At 41.5% G+C, this 17,575-nt stretch overlaps 1 protein-coding gene across 1 annotated transcript in view; it reads left to right on the top strand.

Annotated features, from left to right (window-relative positions):
- The first annotated feature begins 1,809 nt into the window (after positions 1-1,809).
- The window catches only part of setd3 (SET domain containing 3, actin histidine methyltransferase), a 30,394-nt gene continuing 14,628 nt past the window's right edge, over positions 1,810-17,575 (top strand). The window contains exons 1-7 of the mRNA XM_023262790.3: positions 1,810-1,963; positions 6,014-6,137; positions 7,562-7,654; positions 7,776-7,924; positions 8,076-8,148; positions 9,000-9,256; positions 17,115-17,173. Of these exons, the coding sequence (XP_023118558.1) occupies positions 6,035-6,137; positions 7,562-7,654; positions 7,776-7,924; positions 8,076-8,148; positions 9,000-9,256; positions 17,115-17,173 (734 nt within the window). The 5' untranslated portion in view covers positions 1,810-1,963; positions 6,014-6,034. The remainder of the gene's footprint in view (positions 1,964-6,013; positions 6,138-7,561; positions 7,655-7,775; positions 7,925-8,075; positions 8,149-8,999; positions 9,257-17,114; positions 17,174-17,575) is intronic.

Raw genomic sequence — 17,575 nt, 5'->3', positions numbered from 1 at the left:
TGCCTTCAGTTTTGAATAAATCCCCAACAGTGTCTCCAGCAAAGCACCCCCACACCATCATACCTCCTCCTCCATGCTTCATGGTGGGAACCATGCATGTAGAGACCATCCCTTCACCTTCTCTGGTCTCACAAAGACACGGCGGGTGGAACCAAAGATCTCAGATTTGCACTCATCAGACCAAAGCCCAGATCTCCACTGGTCTAATGTCCATTCCTTGTGTTTTTGGGCCCAAATAAATCTCTTCTGCTTGTTGCTTTTCCTTAGTAGTGATTTCTGAGCAGCTATTGGACCATAAAGGCCTGATTGGTTCAGTCTCCTCTGAACAGTTGAGGCAGAGATGTGTCTGCTACTAGAACTCTGTGTAGTTAGCTGTGACCTACAGCCAGGTATGGTAGGAGATGGTTCCTGAAGGACAGCAGCCCAGCAATGAGGTGTAAGAGCTCTCTGTCTTTATCATGGACTGAAGCTTCTGGTAGCTTTCACTGGACACCAGGATGGAGGTGAGGAGGTTGGTTTAGAGGGAAGATCTGGGGCTGGAGGGCAGTAGATAAGAGCGTTATATAGAGGGAGTGCTGATCCACAGTGTAAGATTGTGTTTGTATGAAAAGCCCTGATAACCAGCTGAAAGTGTCTGGGTCAAGCAGACATGTTTCTGGTGAGTGTTTGCTGATCCCATATTAATCTGTCTGACTAAACATGGCTGCTTCACAACATGTTAAAAGTGAAGACAGACTTTAAATAAGCTGCTCGTGTGTCACCACATATACATGTCTGGTTAATATGAGGAGATAAGCACTTGGCAGAAGAATGAAGGCCAACAGGGTAGAGGCTTTGAGCTGACTTAGCAGGGCTGGTCTGGCATGTGAGATACAGATTCTGTAATTAGCAGACTTATGAACACAGCTGGCAGTCTTCTCTGAGCTGAATGTTGGCTGTGTGTTGCCAACCACTGAGACTGGAGATGATCTGCTGAGGTTCTTCACGGTGTGCTGAGTCACATCACATCAGTTTCAATGATAGTGGTGTCTGACAAGTTGGTACGAAATCTCTCAGAGGTGTTCAATTGGGTTGAGATCTGGCAACTATGGAAGTCACAGCATAGGATTGGCTGCTGAATGAACAGACTTCTTGGCCTTTGAATGTCTCTAATGGATATTTGGATGGATGGCATGTAACTTTCAGTGCCACTGTTCTTTATTTTTTTATTTGTTCCTCTTTCTATTTGCACATTTATTTCTTGATTTTATAAGCAGATTTATTTATTTGTTCCTCTTTATATTTACACATTTATTTCCAGATTTTTTAACAGATTCATTTATCTATTTCTCTTTATATTTACACATTTATTTCCTGATTTTTCTTAACAGATTTATTTATTTCTCTTTATATTTACACATTTATTTCCTGATTTTTCAACAGATTTGTTTATTTCTCTTTATATTTACACATTTTTTTCCTGATTATTTAAAGATTTATTTATTTGTTTCTCTTTATATTTACACATTTATTGCCTGATTTTTATTTATTTTTTTAACAGATTTATCTTTTATTGTGGCAGTCCTGTGGCTCCCTACCTGAAGACGCGGCTCCCTTCACAGAGTCATAAATCCCGTCTCTTCCACACATACATTTGTTGGACTCGACAGCATCCTGACTGATTTATCTTCCAGCCTATCGCTGCGGTCCCGACACGACCATCTATGGTATTTCTAAGCGTTGCGGAAGTAAACGTCCAATTGCAAACTTCCATAGGCGGGGCTTATCATATTCACATAAAATCCGCATTTTTCAGCCAGTCGCTGTCGAGTTCTCAGAGCACGCTGCCCTCCAGCCAATGATAATGCCAGAAGCAAGTGACGTCTATTTGGGTGTGTTTCACGGATACTCCAATCGCACGCGCCACTCAGTCAAGGTTGGTTAGATCGCAGGACCAGAGGAGCTGCTGCTGTCACTTCAGAAGGTAGGAGATATGTGGATATATCCTTAAATGCTCCGCTTCACCGACCCTATGCCTCGGTGTTCTCCTCGGCTCCGGACAGAAGCATGTCCGAGGCGTGGAGCTGTTGGTGTTTTAGCAGCTGGGGCTAGTTAGCGTGCTAGTTAGCTCATTGTAAAAGTCAGGCTGATCCCCCATTAGTTGACAGCTTAGCAGCTAGCGGCTAGCAGCTAGCTGGAGATGAATGAGCTGCCCCTCTTCACTTACGACTCAGTCTGGGCGTGATTCCTCTATGAGCTAGCTGCTGGCCTGACGGGGAGGCCAAAATAACCCCAGGGGCTATAACTAGTGCTGGGGTGTCTGTTTGCAGCGGTGTCTGGCAGGAGGAGACACGCTGCTAATACCTGACTTATGCCATGTTTAAAACCAATCCCCGCGGCTTCCTGCTGCTTCTGGTAGAATAAAGGAAGTGTTCTGGGTTCGGTTTGCTGCCATGTAGCTGTAAGACTTGTCAGATTAGAACTGAAATCGCAGTAGAGGTTCATTAGTGTGAAGCCAGACTGCTAATAGTGAAGTTAGCCTGAGGACAGGTGAAGTACCCCACGAAAATAAAAGTTCTTTACGTTGTGTTCTTTCCTGCCCCTGGGAATTATTTTTTTAACCATTTTGACTCAGGTGGCTACGACATGTACAGGAATTTTATCTAGTTTCAGTGTAAAAACTGGAGCTAAACATTTGGCTTGTCGCTGCCCTACTTCCAGATGAAAGCAACTGGTTATTTACTGCTTCTGCTAACCCTGAAATGTCTCAGCTACCAGTAGAACATGTCAAATGCAATGGTGCAAGAGTGAACACAACAGTTTTCATGCACTCCTAGCACCCAGTGGAATACTGTTTTTTATAATAATAACTTTATTTCTATAGCACCTTAAGAACAGCGTTCACAGAGAGTTTTGACAGTTAAAACATGCAACACAGACAAACAAGCTGTAGGAGACAAGTCAGAGCAGTCAATTAAAATAAATAGTAAAAATGACAATACATTCAATGAATAATTAGCTAGATGAGCATGCAAATCAGACAAGGGAACTAGGCAGTTTGAAAATTAAAGAACAAGATTGAGGGTTAAAATTAAAAGTTAAAAAAAAAATAGAATTAAAGAATTAGAGAGACAACATCACACCAAAGAATCAGGCAGCTAAACGTCAGATGTTTTGGTGGGGATATTTTGTCAATGTTCGTACCAGAACAGTAACCTTTCTGCTGTTAGTATGTTGTATGAGCATGAACTGGTGAGTGAAACAGCCCATTTAGACTAGATGTTAGCCAGCAGTTTCTTCAGGCTTATTCCTAAACTGCTGCTCTGCACCCCTAAAGTACAAATTTTCTAACTGTGACATTGTCTGACAAATTCAGCGTAACCTGAAGTTAAAGACTATAAACATGCTGAGAAGTCACTGATATTTCCATGTAAAATGATTACCATCTTTGCAGTATTTTGAGCTGAAAATCAGAAGGACTTTGAGGACTAGTGACCTTTGATAAATACTGTTCCTACTTATCTGGATAGATAAGGACCGATCAACGGACTGACATCACAGCTACATATGGGACAGGAAACTGTCACAATTCAGAAAACAAAAGATCGGATTAGATGGAGAGAAATGATTGCCTACGCTGAATGGCATGCACTTTATCGAGTGACTTATCTGGCAGTTTTATTAGTTTCAGTAGACAGAGTTCTGTAAGCCATCTGTGGTTGTCTTCGGCTCATCTTCAGCAGTGTTCCTCATGTTTTGTCCATCCCATTAACATGCACGACCTCAGCTTAAAAAAGATGAGGTGTTGGCAGAATTGTTGTATCAGATTTCACAGGTGTTCCTAATAAAGTGATAAGTTAGAGTAGTGCAGGATTGTCAAAGTCATCTTAGTTCAGGTTCCACATTCAGCCCAGTTTGATCTCCAATGGACCGACCAGATAAATCATAACATACTAACCTATAAATAACCACAACTCCGAAAGGTTCCCTTTGTTTTAGTGCAAAAAAATACATTCTGAAAAATGGTCATATTTAAGGAATTATCTTTCTACAAAACTTTATGAACAAACTGGAATTTCTTAAGATAAATAATTTCAATTTCAGCAACATTCAGCCTCAGTTTATCATTTCCGCATTACAACTTCCAGATCACAGAGTGTCTACAAAGGAAGACAACATTTAGTCACAGCTGTCTGGAACTGAATGATATAGTATTTTACTTTAAAAAAGACAAAAAACTACAAAAACAAGACATAACATTCCAAAAATGAGACACAAAAGCGAGCAACAAAATATCAAAAAATGAGACCAATGACACGAAGCAAAACAAAAAAGTCACAAAGTGAAAAAAAATGAACGAAACAAAAAATTACAAAACCGTGAAACAAAACGACAAAAATGTGACACAAATTATAAAAATCAGACAAAAAAAGACCAAAAAGCAAGACAAAATATTACAAAAATTGACACAAATGACAAAAGAACAATGATCAATCTAGTATTTTACTTTATGATCAAAACAACTTGTCATGGTCTAGAAATTCTTTTAAATTTATAGTATAACTAATTTACAATCTGCAGTTAATGTCTTCTCTGGAATTTTTACCCTTTGAGGGCCGGATTGGACCCTCTGGAGGACCAGTGGTTTGACACGTTTGATGTAGCAGATTCTCTTCAATCTCACGTTTGTGTGCCTAAAAACAAGCCTGATAATCAGCCTGAACAGTGGCAGGCTGCAGCTCTGTTCTGGGTGTAAGGGCTGACCTCAGATCAGTAACAGCTGCTACTACATGTCACTGAGCAGCTGTGGGACTGTTTGGGAGAAGCAGGGAGCTACACAGACACAGCGGGGCTTTGGTAATGTGAGGCACATTGGCCTTTTTCTGAAACAGAAAAGACACAGAGTGGCAGAAATGTCCTTAGTCACTTCCTTTACCTTGGTGAGCTGTCCGAGTTGTGAAATGGTGTCTGTGTCAGACAGAATACCAGCGGGCTAAGGAAGTGCTCGGGGAGAGGAGGGATTCATGGTAGTTGTGCTAAGACCTGTAGGAAATTAAATTGGTGCATATAAACTGAGCATTGACACTTGGTCTATTTAAAGGAGTCGTTTTGCTGGTGTGAAAGCCGTGGGACTAACACTGGGACATACTCCTCCTAATGAAAGATCAGCCTGACACTGGAGATGTGTGTTGGAACTTTTTACTGTGATACTCGTGGCTCTGTAACATTTATATGATGTGCCAAAAGTAATCAGGAAAAGTCATTCACACCGGCCGTTAACTGAACTGTTTCACAATATAGGAAACCTGTTGTTGCACAAAGCAGTGCGCTGTTAGTTTAATGCACAGTTGTCAGAGAACCAAACCATGTGCTGGCAAGGAATGAGCAGTTCATGCGTCTCGGATGTTTGGTGGCCAAAGCACTGAAAGGAATTCTGCTGACGGTTTCCAGCGAGGTCTGCAGAGTATCCAGGGTAGTGAGAATACTTTCCTGAAAAGACAAGATGTTGTTTGGTTTTTAGAAGTCAAAGTGTAGCAGAAATCTCAGTGAGACATTTAACATTCAAAATGACAACATCAGTGATTTAGCTAAATACCGTTAGAGCTGAATGAGATCTGTTTTTTTGTAATACCCTTGTTTTGGTAAAGCTTATTGTAAATTCCGCACAAGCATCAACTACCTTCAGGTCCATCTGTCCTAAGGAAGGAACCCTCCTCTGTTGTCCTTCTTATTTAATTTCAATTTATGAAAATACAGTACCGTTCAAAAGTCTGGGGTCACCCAGATAATTTCCTGTTTTCCATGAAAACTTCCACTTTTATTCATGTGCTAACATAACTACACAAAGTGTTTGTAATACCCTTGTGTTGTATAAAACCTGTTGTAAGTTCTGTACAAGCATCAACTGTTTCAGGTCCATCTGTCCTGAGGAAGGAATCCTCCTCTGTTGTCCTTCTTATTTTATTTAATTTTATTAGCTGCTGAAAAGCTTCCTTGCTTCCTTTATGTATTTATATATCCTGTTTTCTCTCAGCCCAGTCGTCCATCCAGCACCATGGGAAAGAAGAGTCGGGTGAAAACTCAGAAGTCGGGCTCAGGAGCCAGCGCTGTGGTTTCCCCCAAGGAGATGATGAACCTCATCTCTGAGCTGCTGCAGAGTATGTTCACACTCACACTCTTTACCTGGGCACAGATCTCCTTTACACACTTCAGATTCCACCTTTCACTGCCCCAGAGCTGTCTGATGGTAACTCAGAAACAGTATTTATAGTGAAGGCTTGGTGGCACTTGGAGGGTTTGGAGCAGGTTGTACGTGGAACGTTGTGCCGTTTCTCCAGGGAGAATGACCTTATTTTATCAAGTAAACTAAATAGCATTTTGTTTTTCATTTAAGAGCTGTGCACACGGTGAGATGGTCTGGTTTCAGTGTGGCTATGTGCTGTAGTAAAGGAGTTCTGGACCTATCATCTTACAGTATTCTGTGCCATTAAGATGTGTTAAGCTTTGTGTCCTACTTGTCAGCTCAGAGGAAGCTTATAGGGGTGTGTTTCTTTTTCTTTTTAAGGCTAATGCAGTTCAAACAAAGGTACAGTTTCCATGCTGCTGCTGTGTAGGAGGCTCATGTGCTAAAGACGGCGGATCTAGTCCAGTTATTGCTGTCAGATCAACAGACTGCGCTGAAACCAGGGCATCTGCACTGCTTGAAATGTTACAAACCTTCAGACTAAAAGCTGGTTCTCTAAGGCAGTGAATGTTCAGTCTCTTTTCGTGGACTTTGAGTGGGCAACGACAGGCCTGAAATAAACACTAACGCTGCTCCCACAGGTGATCGGCTGCACAGTTCTTCCAATGGCACCACTCCAATAACTCCTCTACAGCTGAGACTGAAGAAAACAACTTCAGCCAGTAAACACGGATGTAAACCACAGCTGTCATGTAGTCAGATTTTCATTGCACAGTCGTCGAGGCTAAGAGAATTCACAACAATGCTGTTATTGTGATAATAAATATTGAATAAAAACAAAATACGATGCTATCAGTCAAATTCATCCTGATACTCTGAAAGTAAACATCACTTTAAGCTGTTTATACAAACACTGCACAGGGCATATTTAATTATATTGTTGGAAATTACTGCAGGGAGGCACTAAAATAAATTTGATGTTATAATAAATAATTCTTAGGTTATAAACAGCATTTTATATTATGTAGTAGTAAGAGAGTCTTAAATTCTCTCATGTATACCTGTCCAGATACAGTCCAGATGTGTGCGGTCTGCTCCATGTCCTCAAAAGCAGCAGAGATGAAGGATAAAGAACGCATCCTGGTAGCTGAATGACCACAGCGGGTTTGAAACCAACCAGGAGAATTTAACGTAGATTCTTTCCACCTTTCTGTCAGTTTCAGGCTCTCATACTCTAATGTAGTCATGAAGCTGATGTTTGAAATACACTGACTGTACCTTCATCTCCACATGTGAGGGAGTAGAAATCTCTGCAGCAGGTTTAGTGCTGGCTGCTCTTCACGGTGTGTGAGTGGTTCATCTCCAGTTCAGGTGTTTACTGTCCATATGCTTCCTCAGAATGCAGCAGCGCAGCGCCCCCTGCTGGTAAAGAGTGGGAGGAGTACATCCAAATCAGAGGCCTGGTGGAGAAGATCCGCAAGAAACAGAAGGGTGAGTAAAAAACGTAAATCATGTTTTTATCTGTTGCACTGTGTAATAGTAGTTATCATTTTCAGTCAGGGATCAGTTTCTAATATTATCATTTATGCTGTAAATGTTTGCGTTTGTCCAGGTATGTCCATCGTGTTTGACGGCAGCAGGGAGGACTACTTTCCGGACCTGATGTCCTGGGCGCAGGAGAACGGAGCGTCCTGCGACAGCTTCACGGTGGCCGACTTTGGACCAGAGGGCTACGGCCTGCGGGCCACCAGGGACATCAAGGTGGTCACTTGATATTTGATTTGTAGGAATGTAAGAAGTTTCTCTGCTTCTTAAATCACTTGTCTGGCTAACTTGGCTGAGTTTTTAATGCCATTCATAGGTTGGCTTGCCATCATTTTAGTTGCTCTGCTAAATATGACTTACACTGCAGGCAGAGGAACTGTTCCTGTGGATCCCCAGGAAGATGCAGATGACAGTGGAATCAGCTCAGAACTCTGTGCTGGGTAAGAAGTGAAGATATTAAGTCATATCAGCATGTCACATTGCTGTGCAGATAGGGAGATCTGGCTCCTTTTGCAGTCATTACTCCATCATTATCGACTTCTGTGTGATCAGTCAGAAATCACTTTTATTGTCAGACATTTTTTTTTAAATGTAATATTTTGCTGCATATACATGTGTAGTGTTCATTTCAGAATCAGCTTTATTGGCCAAATACGTCCACAACATACAAGGAATTAGGATTTGGCTGTTGGTGTCACCCTAGGAACGAGGAAAGAGAATAATAAAATAACTATAGAAAGAAGAAGAGAAAAAATATAGTAATAAAAATAAAAAAGTGTATATACAGATATTTACACATATGAAAATAATGCATAAAGAGTAGTTCAAAATGCTGATTGCTAGAGTGATAATACAGTGCAAAAAGCAGAGAATGCTGTTCTTAAAATAATGTCCATATCTGCTGGTATGTTGTACAGGTGTGGAGGAATGGTGCTGTTTATCAGGGTGATGCAGTGGGGTAGAAGCTGTTCTTGTGTCTGGTGGTTTTAGTGAACAGGGCTCTGTAGCACCTGCTGGAGGGGAGGGGAGGGGAGAGAACAGTTTATATCCAGGGTGAGTGGGTGATGATGATGTTCCCTCTTCCTGGTTCTAGTAGAGAACAGATCCTGGATGGAGGGCAGTGGGGCTCCAGTGATGCTTTCATTTGATTTGAAAGCACTGGAACAGTTTACATTTAGTGTTACTCAGTAAAACACACAGTCTGTGTGGGTCTTTGAGCTCTAGAAAAACTAAATAGTAGTGCTAGTATTTCTGGCTGTATCACTCATCCCTGCTGACCTCCATGTCTCAGGTCCTCTGTACGGCCAGGACCGGATCCTGCAGGCCATGGGCAACGTGACGCTGGCCCTCCACCTGCTGTGTGAGCGGGCCAACCCTGCTTCATCCTGGCTGCCGTACATCCACAGTCTTCCTCAAGAATACGACACACCGCTCTACTACCAGCAGGAGGACGTGCAGCTGCTGCTGGGAACACAGGCGGTACAGGATGTTCTGAGCCAGTATAAGAACACGGCACGGCAGTACGCGTACTTCTACAAACTAGTCCAGGTAAACAGACACACCACAACACACAGGTACACATTTACTGCACATATACACACTGCTAGCTCACTGTTACCTCTGCTATAGATAGAGACTGATGTCTCTGAAGCCTCCCTCATGACAAACTTTGATCAACTTTCCTCTTTTGTCTGACCTTCGATCTGGATTTAGTTTTGCAGTTTAAATGTTTTCATGCAGAAATTCTAAACATGGATATGCACAGCTACATGCTCACTGAATGCTCAAAATGCAAATTTAGAAGAAATGATTAATGAACCTTAGAAGTTCCTACTTTGACCACTGGCCAGACAAAGCTAATTTTAGCTCTGGAACTGAGCAACAAAATTTAAGTGTTCCATGCATTGATGGGAAATACAGATTGCTGAAATAAACCAGAATTATCCTCCAGGACTGCTCTTGTTAAGGCTCCTCTGCAAAACACTTGTAAACCAAAGTTCTGTTTTTCAGTCATAGCTTACAGAGATGTTAGAAATGTTTTGTCTTTTTTGGTGTAGAGATTCCTGGTCTTTGTCAGTATAGGTCTGGATAGCTTGATTTGAGGCGTGCTTTTGATAGAGTTGGTCTCAGCAGGACATTGTGTCCTCACATTAGACGGTCTGGAATTGCTTCATATCCAGACCAGCTGCATGTAGGTCTACCTGCACAGGTAAACTCAAATCAAGTATTCCAATGTTTATATGACATTTACCAAGCTGATCAAAGAAGGGACCTACAGAAAGGGAACGTGCATTTAAACAGACGGAGACACGAAGCTGAAATTTTTACCCAGTAATTACTGGAATTCGGTGCAACGTTCAGGTTTGTCTGTCATTTACAGACATTTTTGGATGTTTGCAGGTCTCAGTAATGTCTTCTTAGCAGCTCTTATTCCCTTTGAGCCTCATTCCTTTAGTCGTCTGCTTATGGTCATTCAGATTCTGATCTAGAAGCATTAATCTCTGTCTGAAGATCAGCAGTCATCTTCCTTCTGTCTCTAGTTCTTCAGATCTTAAGGTTCCTGACATCTGCTTCAGTTAGCTTTCATTTTGGGCCTCTTCCTTGCATTTTCTAAGTACCAGTCTCTGCAATCAAGTCCAAGTCATACTGACTACACTGTGAGAACACTTTATGTCTCAAAGACCATCCAATATCATGAAGAGCTTTAATTCAGACTCTGTCTTTCTCAGTGAGTTCCCTACGTTTCACTATTTTGAGCAAGAGTGAAGAATTTCCAACTGAATTCATGTTTTTATACCTAAATTTGAGCAAGCACACTGGAATTCTCTGAGAAGTCAGAAATGAATCAAGAATAACATACAGCCTTTAAAACAATTTATTTTTCTGTTCAGGAATGCAGCAAATAGCTGTAATTTGGCATCTCAATCAAAAAATATTAATGTGCTGTACTATGTAATTCTGCTGTTTAGTAAAACAGTAAATTTGAAAATTCATGGATAGCAACAGTAATTATATTTTAGCATTAAAGATATCGTTTAGATTAAAGAGCTGCTCATACTGGCAGATTAATCATTACAGAAACACGAAGAATATTTTGGTAATCAGCAATACTGTTAATGTCGCCGAATCCCCTTATTTTGGCTCATCATTGCCACAGATATTCATCCACTGTGCATGCTGATGAACAGCTGTTTTTGCGTAACCTAGCTGTACTACATTTACTTTCAATGATACAATATTGATATATGTAAAATGTTTTGTTCTAAAAAAATAATCTTGTCATCAGTCCTCTTCCAGTATCAGTCAGTTAGGCCTTTGGTGCAAACACCTTCCACTGGGTGGTGGTCTGATAGATTTGTTAAGTACTGTGTATGTATACATTATATATATATATATATTTGTCCTGGAGCAAGCTTTTCTGTCCTTACAAAGAAATGACGACAAACATTTGAATTGTGTGGGCAGTGACATAAGGCTTTATAGTATAGTTATACCCCTGATGGGAGTTACACCTCTTGTTTCTGGGTGAGGCAGAGAACTTTTTGAAATACCTTTTAAATAAAATAAGCAACAAAAACACCTTTTTTTTCTTTTTTAAAATCAAGTACAATAGTTCAACAGCACCAGTAGCTGCAGTCTCCAGTGCTGCAGCACAGTTGAATCAATGCTTCTCTAAGAAGTTACAACCAAAACTAGACATGACAGAGGATTTATTACACAACTGTTTTAGTAGATAGCACTGGTTTTAGCTCAATGTTTCATCTAGGTGTACCCAAGAAACCTCCCGCTGAAGGTAGAAAAGTCTGGTGCCTGAAGTACTCCTCAAAGACCAGGAGGAGGCGACACTGGACGAGAGCTACACAGTTGAACTACAAATGTTCTGAAGTATTGCCATAGCTGTACTAACTGATATTTCTCCTCCTTTGGATTTTGATGGGCATACAATCTTCTAATTTGATGGATGCCAAAAATTATTTCCATATCGAAGATAGCAGTTCTGTCTTACACTTTGAAAAGAAAAACTGTTCAGATTGTGAACTTTGAAAATGATCATATAAAGACATTCTGACCAGTGTAATCTGCCAACAAATGCAATAAGATGTAGAGACAGTGACTGAATGATGAAATGTTGGTTAACAGGCCTAGACTGCATACAGTGGGATGTCAATCTCAAAATATGCTAATTTCCCATTTTTAATCTACAGCATGATAAAATGGCAGCTCTGCTTTGATCAGAGCTCCTCTTCTCTGAAGTCAGTCTCTTATTTTTTCAAAGATGCAACAACAAGTTTTTCAGAGAAACCATTCTTTGCATCAGCAGCTAGGTGTTTGTTTTAATTAGACTGTGTACAGGCACAAAAAACTAATGTTTGTATATTTAAACGGTGGACATTTCTATATTTGGCTGAATCTTTTTTTTAGACACACAAAGTGGAATGGCTCAGAAAATGTGTTTGAAGCAGGATACAAGATATTATTAATGTTTATGGAGTGTTTAATACTAATGTGTCTTTTTAAACACCAGGGCCAACCACCTTTAAACCTACTCCTTATTGAAAATGTGTAATTCCTCCACTAGGGGGGAGTGTTGTTTACTGAACAGCTGAGGATCATCTCAGTCTTGTAGGAACTGGAGTCACTTTTACTTTTACTGTACATGATGGGCACATCATGAAGATCCGAGCACAGCGAACTTTTATCTATTTAGAAGCCAATGGTGCCAGTAATGAAGCAGAAGCGTGTGTTGTGGAAGACATCTTTAAGTCCATTGCCCCATTAATTTCTGCAAGACTGTGATCCATGTTCTTTATTAATGCTCTGCTGTATGTTGTCTATCTAGTCATTCCACTACACAGAAAAGATGATGGATGTTCACCTTCCAGACTAACTGGTCTGGAGCTGATGCAGAAGTGACTTCACTGGTCTGAGGTCTGAGTGTATAAAAGTCTATGAGGAAATGATCCTCCTTCTCACTTAATCTGTTACCTTAGTAGACGTTTTCCCAATATGTTTATAGCCTCAGTCACTAGTTTCAAGCATGTCTGAGTACAGCATGGTGTTCATTTTGTCAGTTAGAGTTCCATGTAGAGGATGATATCATCATCATGACCATGTGACTGTTCCCAGTCTGATCCAGCCCTCACTATGTCTAGTTTCAAAGAACCAAAGTGGCTACAATGAAATTCCAAACTCAAGGCTTCTAAACAGCAGTCTACAAACCAGTGAGTGATGTAACAGCGGCTAAGTCTTCCATACAGTCTATTTAGCTGTTTTTGTCCACAGCAGGTCACTCTAGAGTAAGACCACAGGGCTCTCAGGGGGAAAGGTTGACCGTGTTTGACATTCTGGTGGTGTTTCTGTTTGCTAATAAGCCTGTGCTTGGATGAGATTAGTCATTTTATGGGTTTATCTTGTTTATTTGGACAGTTCCCGTGCTCACATGTTGAGTACATGCATTGATAGATGAGGCCTCTAGACTGTGGCTTCATGAGGTTACAGTAAAGCTTCCATGCCGTCTTCTCAGGCCCTGCTCAGATATGGTAAACACTCAAAGGTACCTGATAAGATCCTTTCAGACTGTGTTCAGACTTAAAAATATCCATTTGTAAGACAGTGTAGACGAAGCAGAGAAGTTGTTCATGCCAATGGAAGTTGAAAAATGGTTTGCCCTGATATAAGTTCTCTTTTTAAGTCGGGCTTTTGAGTGTATTTTTTGTTGAAAAATCTTTATATATCTACACTGCCGTTCCAAAGTTCGGGGTCATCCAGACAATTCCATGTTTTCCATGAAAACTCCCACTTTTATCCATGTGCTAACATAACTGCACAAGGGTTTCTAATCATCAATGAGCCTTTCAACACCATTAGCTAACACAATGTAGCATTAGAACACAGGAGTGATGGTTGCTGGAAATGTTCCTCTGTACCTCTATGGAGATATTCCATTAAAAATCAGCCGTTTCCAGCTACAATAGTCATTTACCACATTACCAATGACTAGACTGGATTTATCATTAATTTAATGCTATCTTCATTAAAAAAAAAACTGCTTTTCTTTCAAACATAAGGACATTTCTAAGTGACCCCAAACTTTTGAACGGTAGTGTATCTTAAACTTTTGTGGCTATATAGGGTTTGTGTTTTGTTCTTTTGCTAAGAAAAAATGATAACTAATTTCTCTCATGTCCTGACAGCATTCTGTAGGATTTCTGTTCATTACAGTTAAAATCAACAATGTAGAACTGTGGTGTCTGGATGGCAAAGTGCTGTATTTAATAATGCTCCTGCTCTGAGCTCGACTGTCTATCAGTAGAGGAGATTTTCTCATGACACACACGCACACGCACACGCGCACACACACACACACACACACACACACACACACACACACACACACACACACACACACACACACACACACACACACACCCACCCCTACCTCGGGGTAAAACAGTGTGGTCACATCATATTTCACCTCTGGAGCTGAATAGCTGCTGTGTGCAGTGACACTGATTCGTCCCTACAGGTGAGTGCAGAGGAACGAGTGCTTGTCGAGTTAAACAAAGTGACCAAGTTTTTACGCCCATATCACTCATGAATCAGTCAGGGTGATAAATTGGCTCTTTGCAGATGTCTCACTGAAGAGGCCAGCCAATTAAAGACAAGAAATTCAAGTAATGTCAGATATATATTTAGAAGCCGTCCGTCACAGCTAGATTCACATGCAGTAACCTAAGAATCTGCCATTTATTACATATTGACTGCTTGTGAATGCTAAATAGGGACTAAAAGTGTTACTGATGGGTTTTTTTTTGTTGTCTTTTACTGAAAAGGACCTTAGGAGTCGTCAGTAACTTCATTCCTTAAACCCCTGTGTGCACATTATTTATTAGCTTTCAGCTTTTTTTTTAACAGCAGACCACATATTTTCCCCACACATGACCATCTTTTGTAAAGGAGGCCACTTTGTATAAATTCATGTTTAGTACATTTAGGTTGGTTTATTTGCTTGTTTCCTCTAAGGTAAGATAAGTAGATTTCATAGAATCTCACATCGATGTGTTCAGGTCACAGTGAGAGAAGTTAGCCTAACTGGAGCCAGACTACTACTCTGACTACAACGAGAAACTACGCTTTTTTTAACATTAGTTTTTGTGTACGAGTCAAATGAGGTGGATCATATTGATCTCTGAGCTTCAGAGGCATACTGGGGTTTCTCATGTATTTGTATGCACGGGTGCATATTTGGGGGGTTGTCGGCAGTGATTTTGTCTGTCTGTATACATCAACATATATCAGGCTGTGTGGCTGGTCATACATACATCAGGAACACCAGGCGGAGACAGAGCAGGGAGATGGGGGGTGGGGAGGAGAGACAGAGGGGTTTTTGAGGAAGGTACATTCAGGTCAATTCAATTCAAAGCCAATGTGACAAGCTAATTTTCCAGCCCGGTCATCTGAGGAGGAGGGTGAGGAGGAACGAGCTGGGGACAAAACAAGGAGGAGGGAAGTGTGTGTGTGTGTGTGTGTGTGTGTGTGTGTGTGTGTGTGTGTGTGTGTGTGTGTGTGTGTGTGTGTGTGTGTGTGTGTGTGTGTGTGTGTGTGTGTGTGTGTGTGTGTGTGTGTGTGTGTGTGTGTGTGTGTGTGTGTGTGTGTGTGTGTGTGTGGGTGTGGGTGAGTGGGTGAGGGGGGGTGTTAAGAAAGGAGATGTATCAAAGATGAGAGGATGGGACACACACACCTCCATGAGCCCTCCCTGCTCGGTCTCCATGCCATGCCATGTGCAGCACAGAGTTATGTGTTCATGTATTACTTATGTTAGGGGCATAAAACTGTTAACACTCACATTATGGAAGCTTTTGGTTCCCCAGAGGAAATGAAATCAACTTTAAAAAAACAAAAAAAACACTCAGAGAGAGCAGTCCTCCAAGTCTACTCAGTACTCCTCCAAGGCTGCTTAGTCGTTGTATCATTTCTGACGGATAAGTCCTCAGCGGTATGTTCACTGGTTGTCATGGTTACAGTAACACCGTGCTGCTATCTGGCAATGATACAGAAATCTTTAACAAATCCGTGGATCCAGAGAGACAGACAGGCAGACGCCGTTCGTCACCTAACTCTGCTGCGTTCCATGGCGGAGTAATCATTAAATGTAAGGTTTGTTTGAACATTGGGCAATAGTTCAGTTTAGGTTTGAAACAAGCTTAAGGTTTGACAGGTACAGGGGGTCCTCAGTTTACGACGTCCTCGACCTATGGCGTTTTGTTGTTACGTGGAGCTAGTTGATGAGCGGAGCGGATGAATATGTCGTCACGTGGCGCTATAAGACGGCTTTGTTTCCATTCTACGGTTGTACGCCACCCTGGATTGTGCTACATTCACTAACTTTCTGTCCTTCATTATGGCTCCCAGCGTAAGTCAGACTCTTCTGATGCTTGGAAGAAAAGGAAAGCTGTCTCCATTGAGTTCTCACTGATCACCGAACAGAGGTGGTGTAGGACTAAAAGTTGAAAACTGATGCTTGTTTGCCACAAGCGGTACAGAGGTGAGGTGGTGACAGTTAATGAGGCCAGATGGACATATGTGATATATTATGGACTACATCTAACCTTAAGGAAGAAATCAAGTGATCCCAAAAAAGAATCTGTAGTCAACACATTATTGCAGTTCTGTTTTTGTACTTCTAGGTGACGTATAATGGAGAGCATCTTGGTTTTACTCCTGTTGTTTTTAAATGTTCTAGATAAATAACGGTGACTTACAGCCTTCCTCACATGTTCCCTTATTACTGAACACTAGGTTCTTCGTACGTTTGCTTTTTTCTGTCTTTAGTTCTTCCTCTTTGCCCTCTCGCTTTGCTTCCATGTTCCTTCCCTCCGTCTCCTCTTTTCCTTCATTATGCATTCCACTGAACTCCTCTCGTATTCTCCCACTTTCTCTCTTTCTCTGCTGCCTAAGCTCGGGACAGTTTGCAAATGACTCTAGTAGGTGGCTGCTGTGACTTTAAATGGAGGAAACACACACACACACACACACACACACACACACACACACACACACACACACACACACACACACACACACACACACACACACACACACACACACACACACACACACACACACACACACACACACACACACACACACAGATTCAGGCCCAAATTGATGAGGCAGATTTATGACGGCTGCTGGCCACAACAAATTAAGCTGACAGTGATGTATGTGGGGGGTCGAGTGTCACGCTGCACTAACGGACCACACACTCACACACATGCCCCAGCGGTGGCCCCCTACTCCCAGTTCTTCTTGTTAGGCAGCCCCCCTCCAGCATACCTGCATAATGAAATTCCTCATACTGATTTGTGTTTTTTCCTCTTGTCCACCTTCTTCTCTCCACCTCCAGACTCATCCTGCTGCCAGCAAGCTGCCCCTGAAGGACAGCTTCACGTTTGACGACTACAGGTCAGTAAGTGTGTGTTTGGGGCAGGGGCTGGTTCTGGGTGTGTTCTTCACTAGTTAGCTTTATTATAGATTAAACAGCTTTAACCTCTTTCCTCACACATCTGAGATCAAGACAGACGGTGACGTTGCCCGAAAACAAACTGTTGGAACAGCCAGAGTGTAGAAATCTGGTGGTTCGTCCATCCAGATTAGTCAAACCAAGAAAGTAACGTTCTTACCCTCGTTGTGTGTGTTGTAAGCATAGTCAGCCCCTGAGACACAGAGGAAATAAACAGGTCTGTTCAGCCACATTTTACTGCTGGTTTAAAGTACATATCACATCTACAGCAACTACACAGGCAACATGGAGAACTGTGAAAAAGAGAGAAGACAACTTTGTTATTCAGTCCTCAGACAACATGA

Source organism: Amphiprion ocellaris, chromosome 20 (assembly GCF_022539595.1).
Source record: "Amphiprion ocellaris isolate individual 3 ecotype Okinawa chromosome 20, ASM2253959v1, whole genome shotgun sequence".
Lineage (NCBI taxonomy): Eukaryota > Metazoa > Chordata > Actinopteri > Pomacentridae > Amphiprion > Amphiprion ocellaris.
This window is presented reverse-complemented; position numbering and strand designations above follow the sequence as displayed.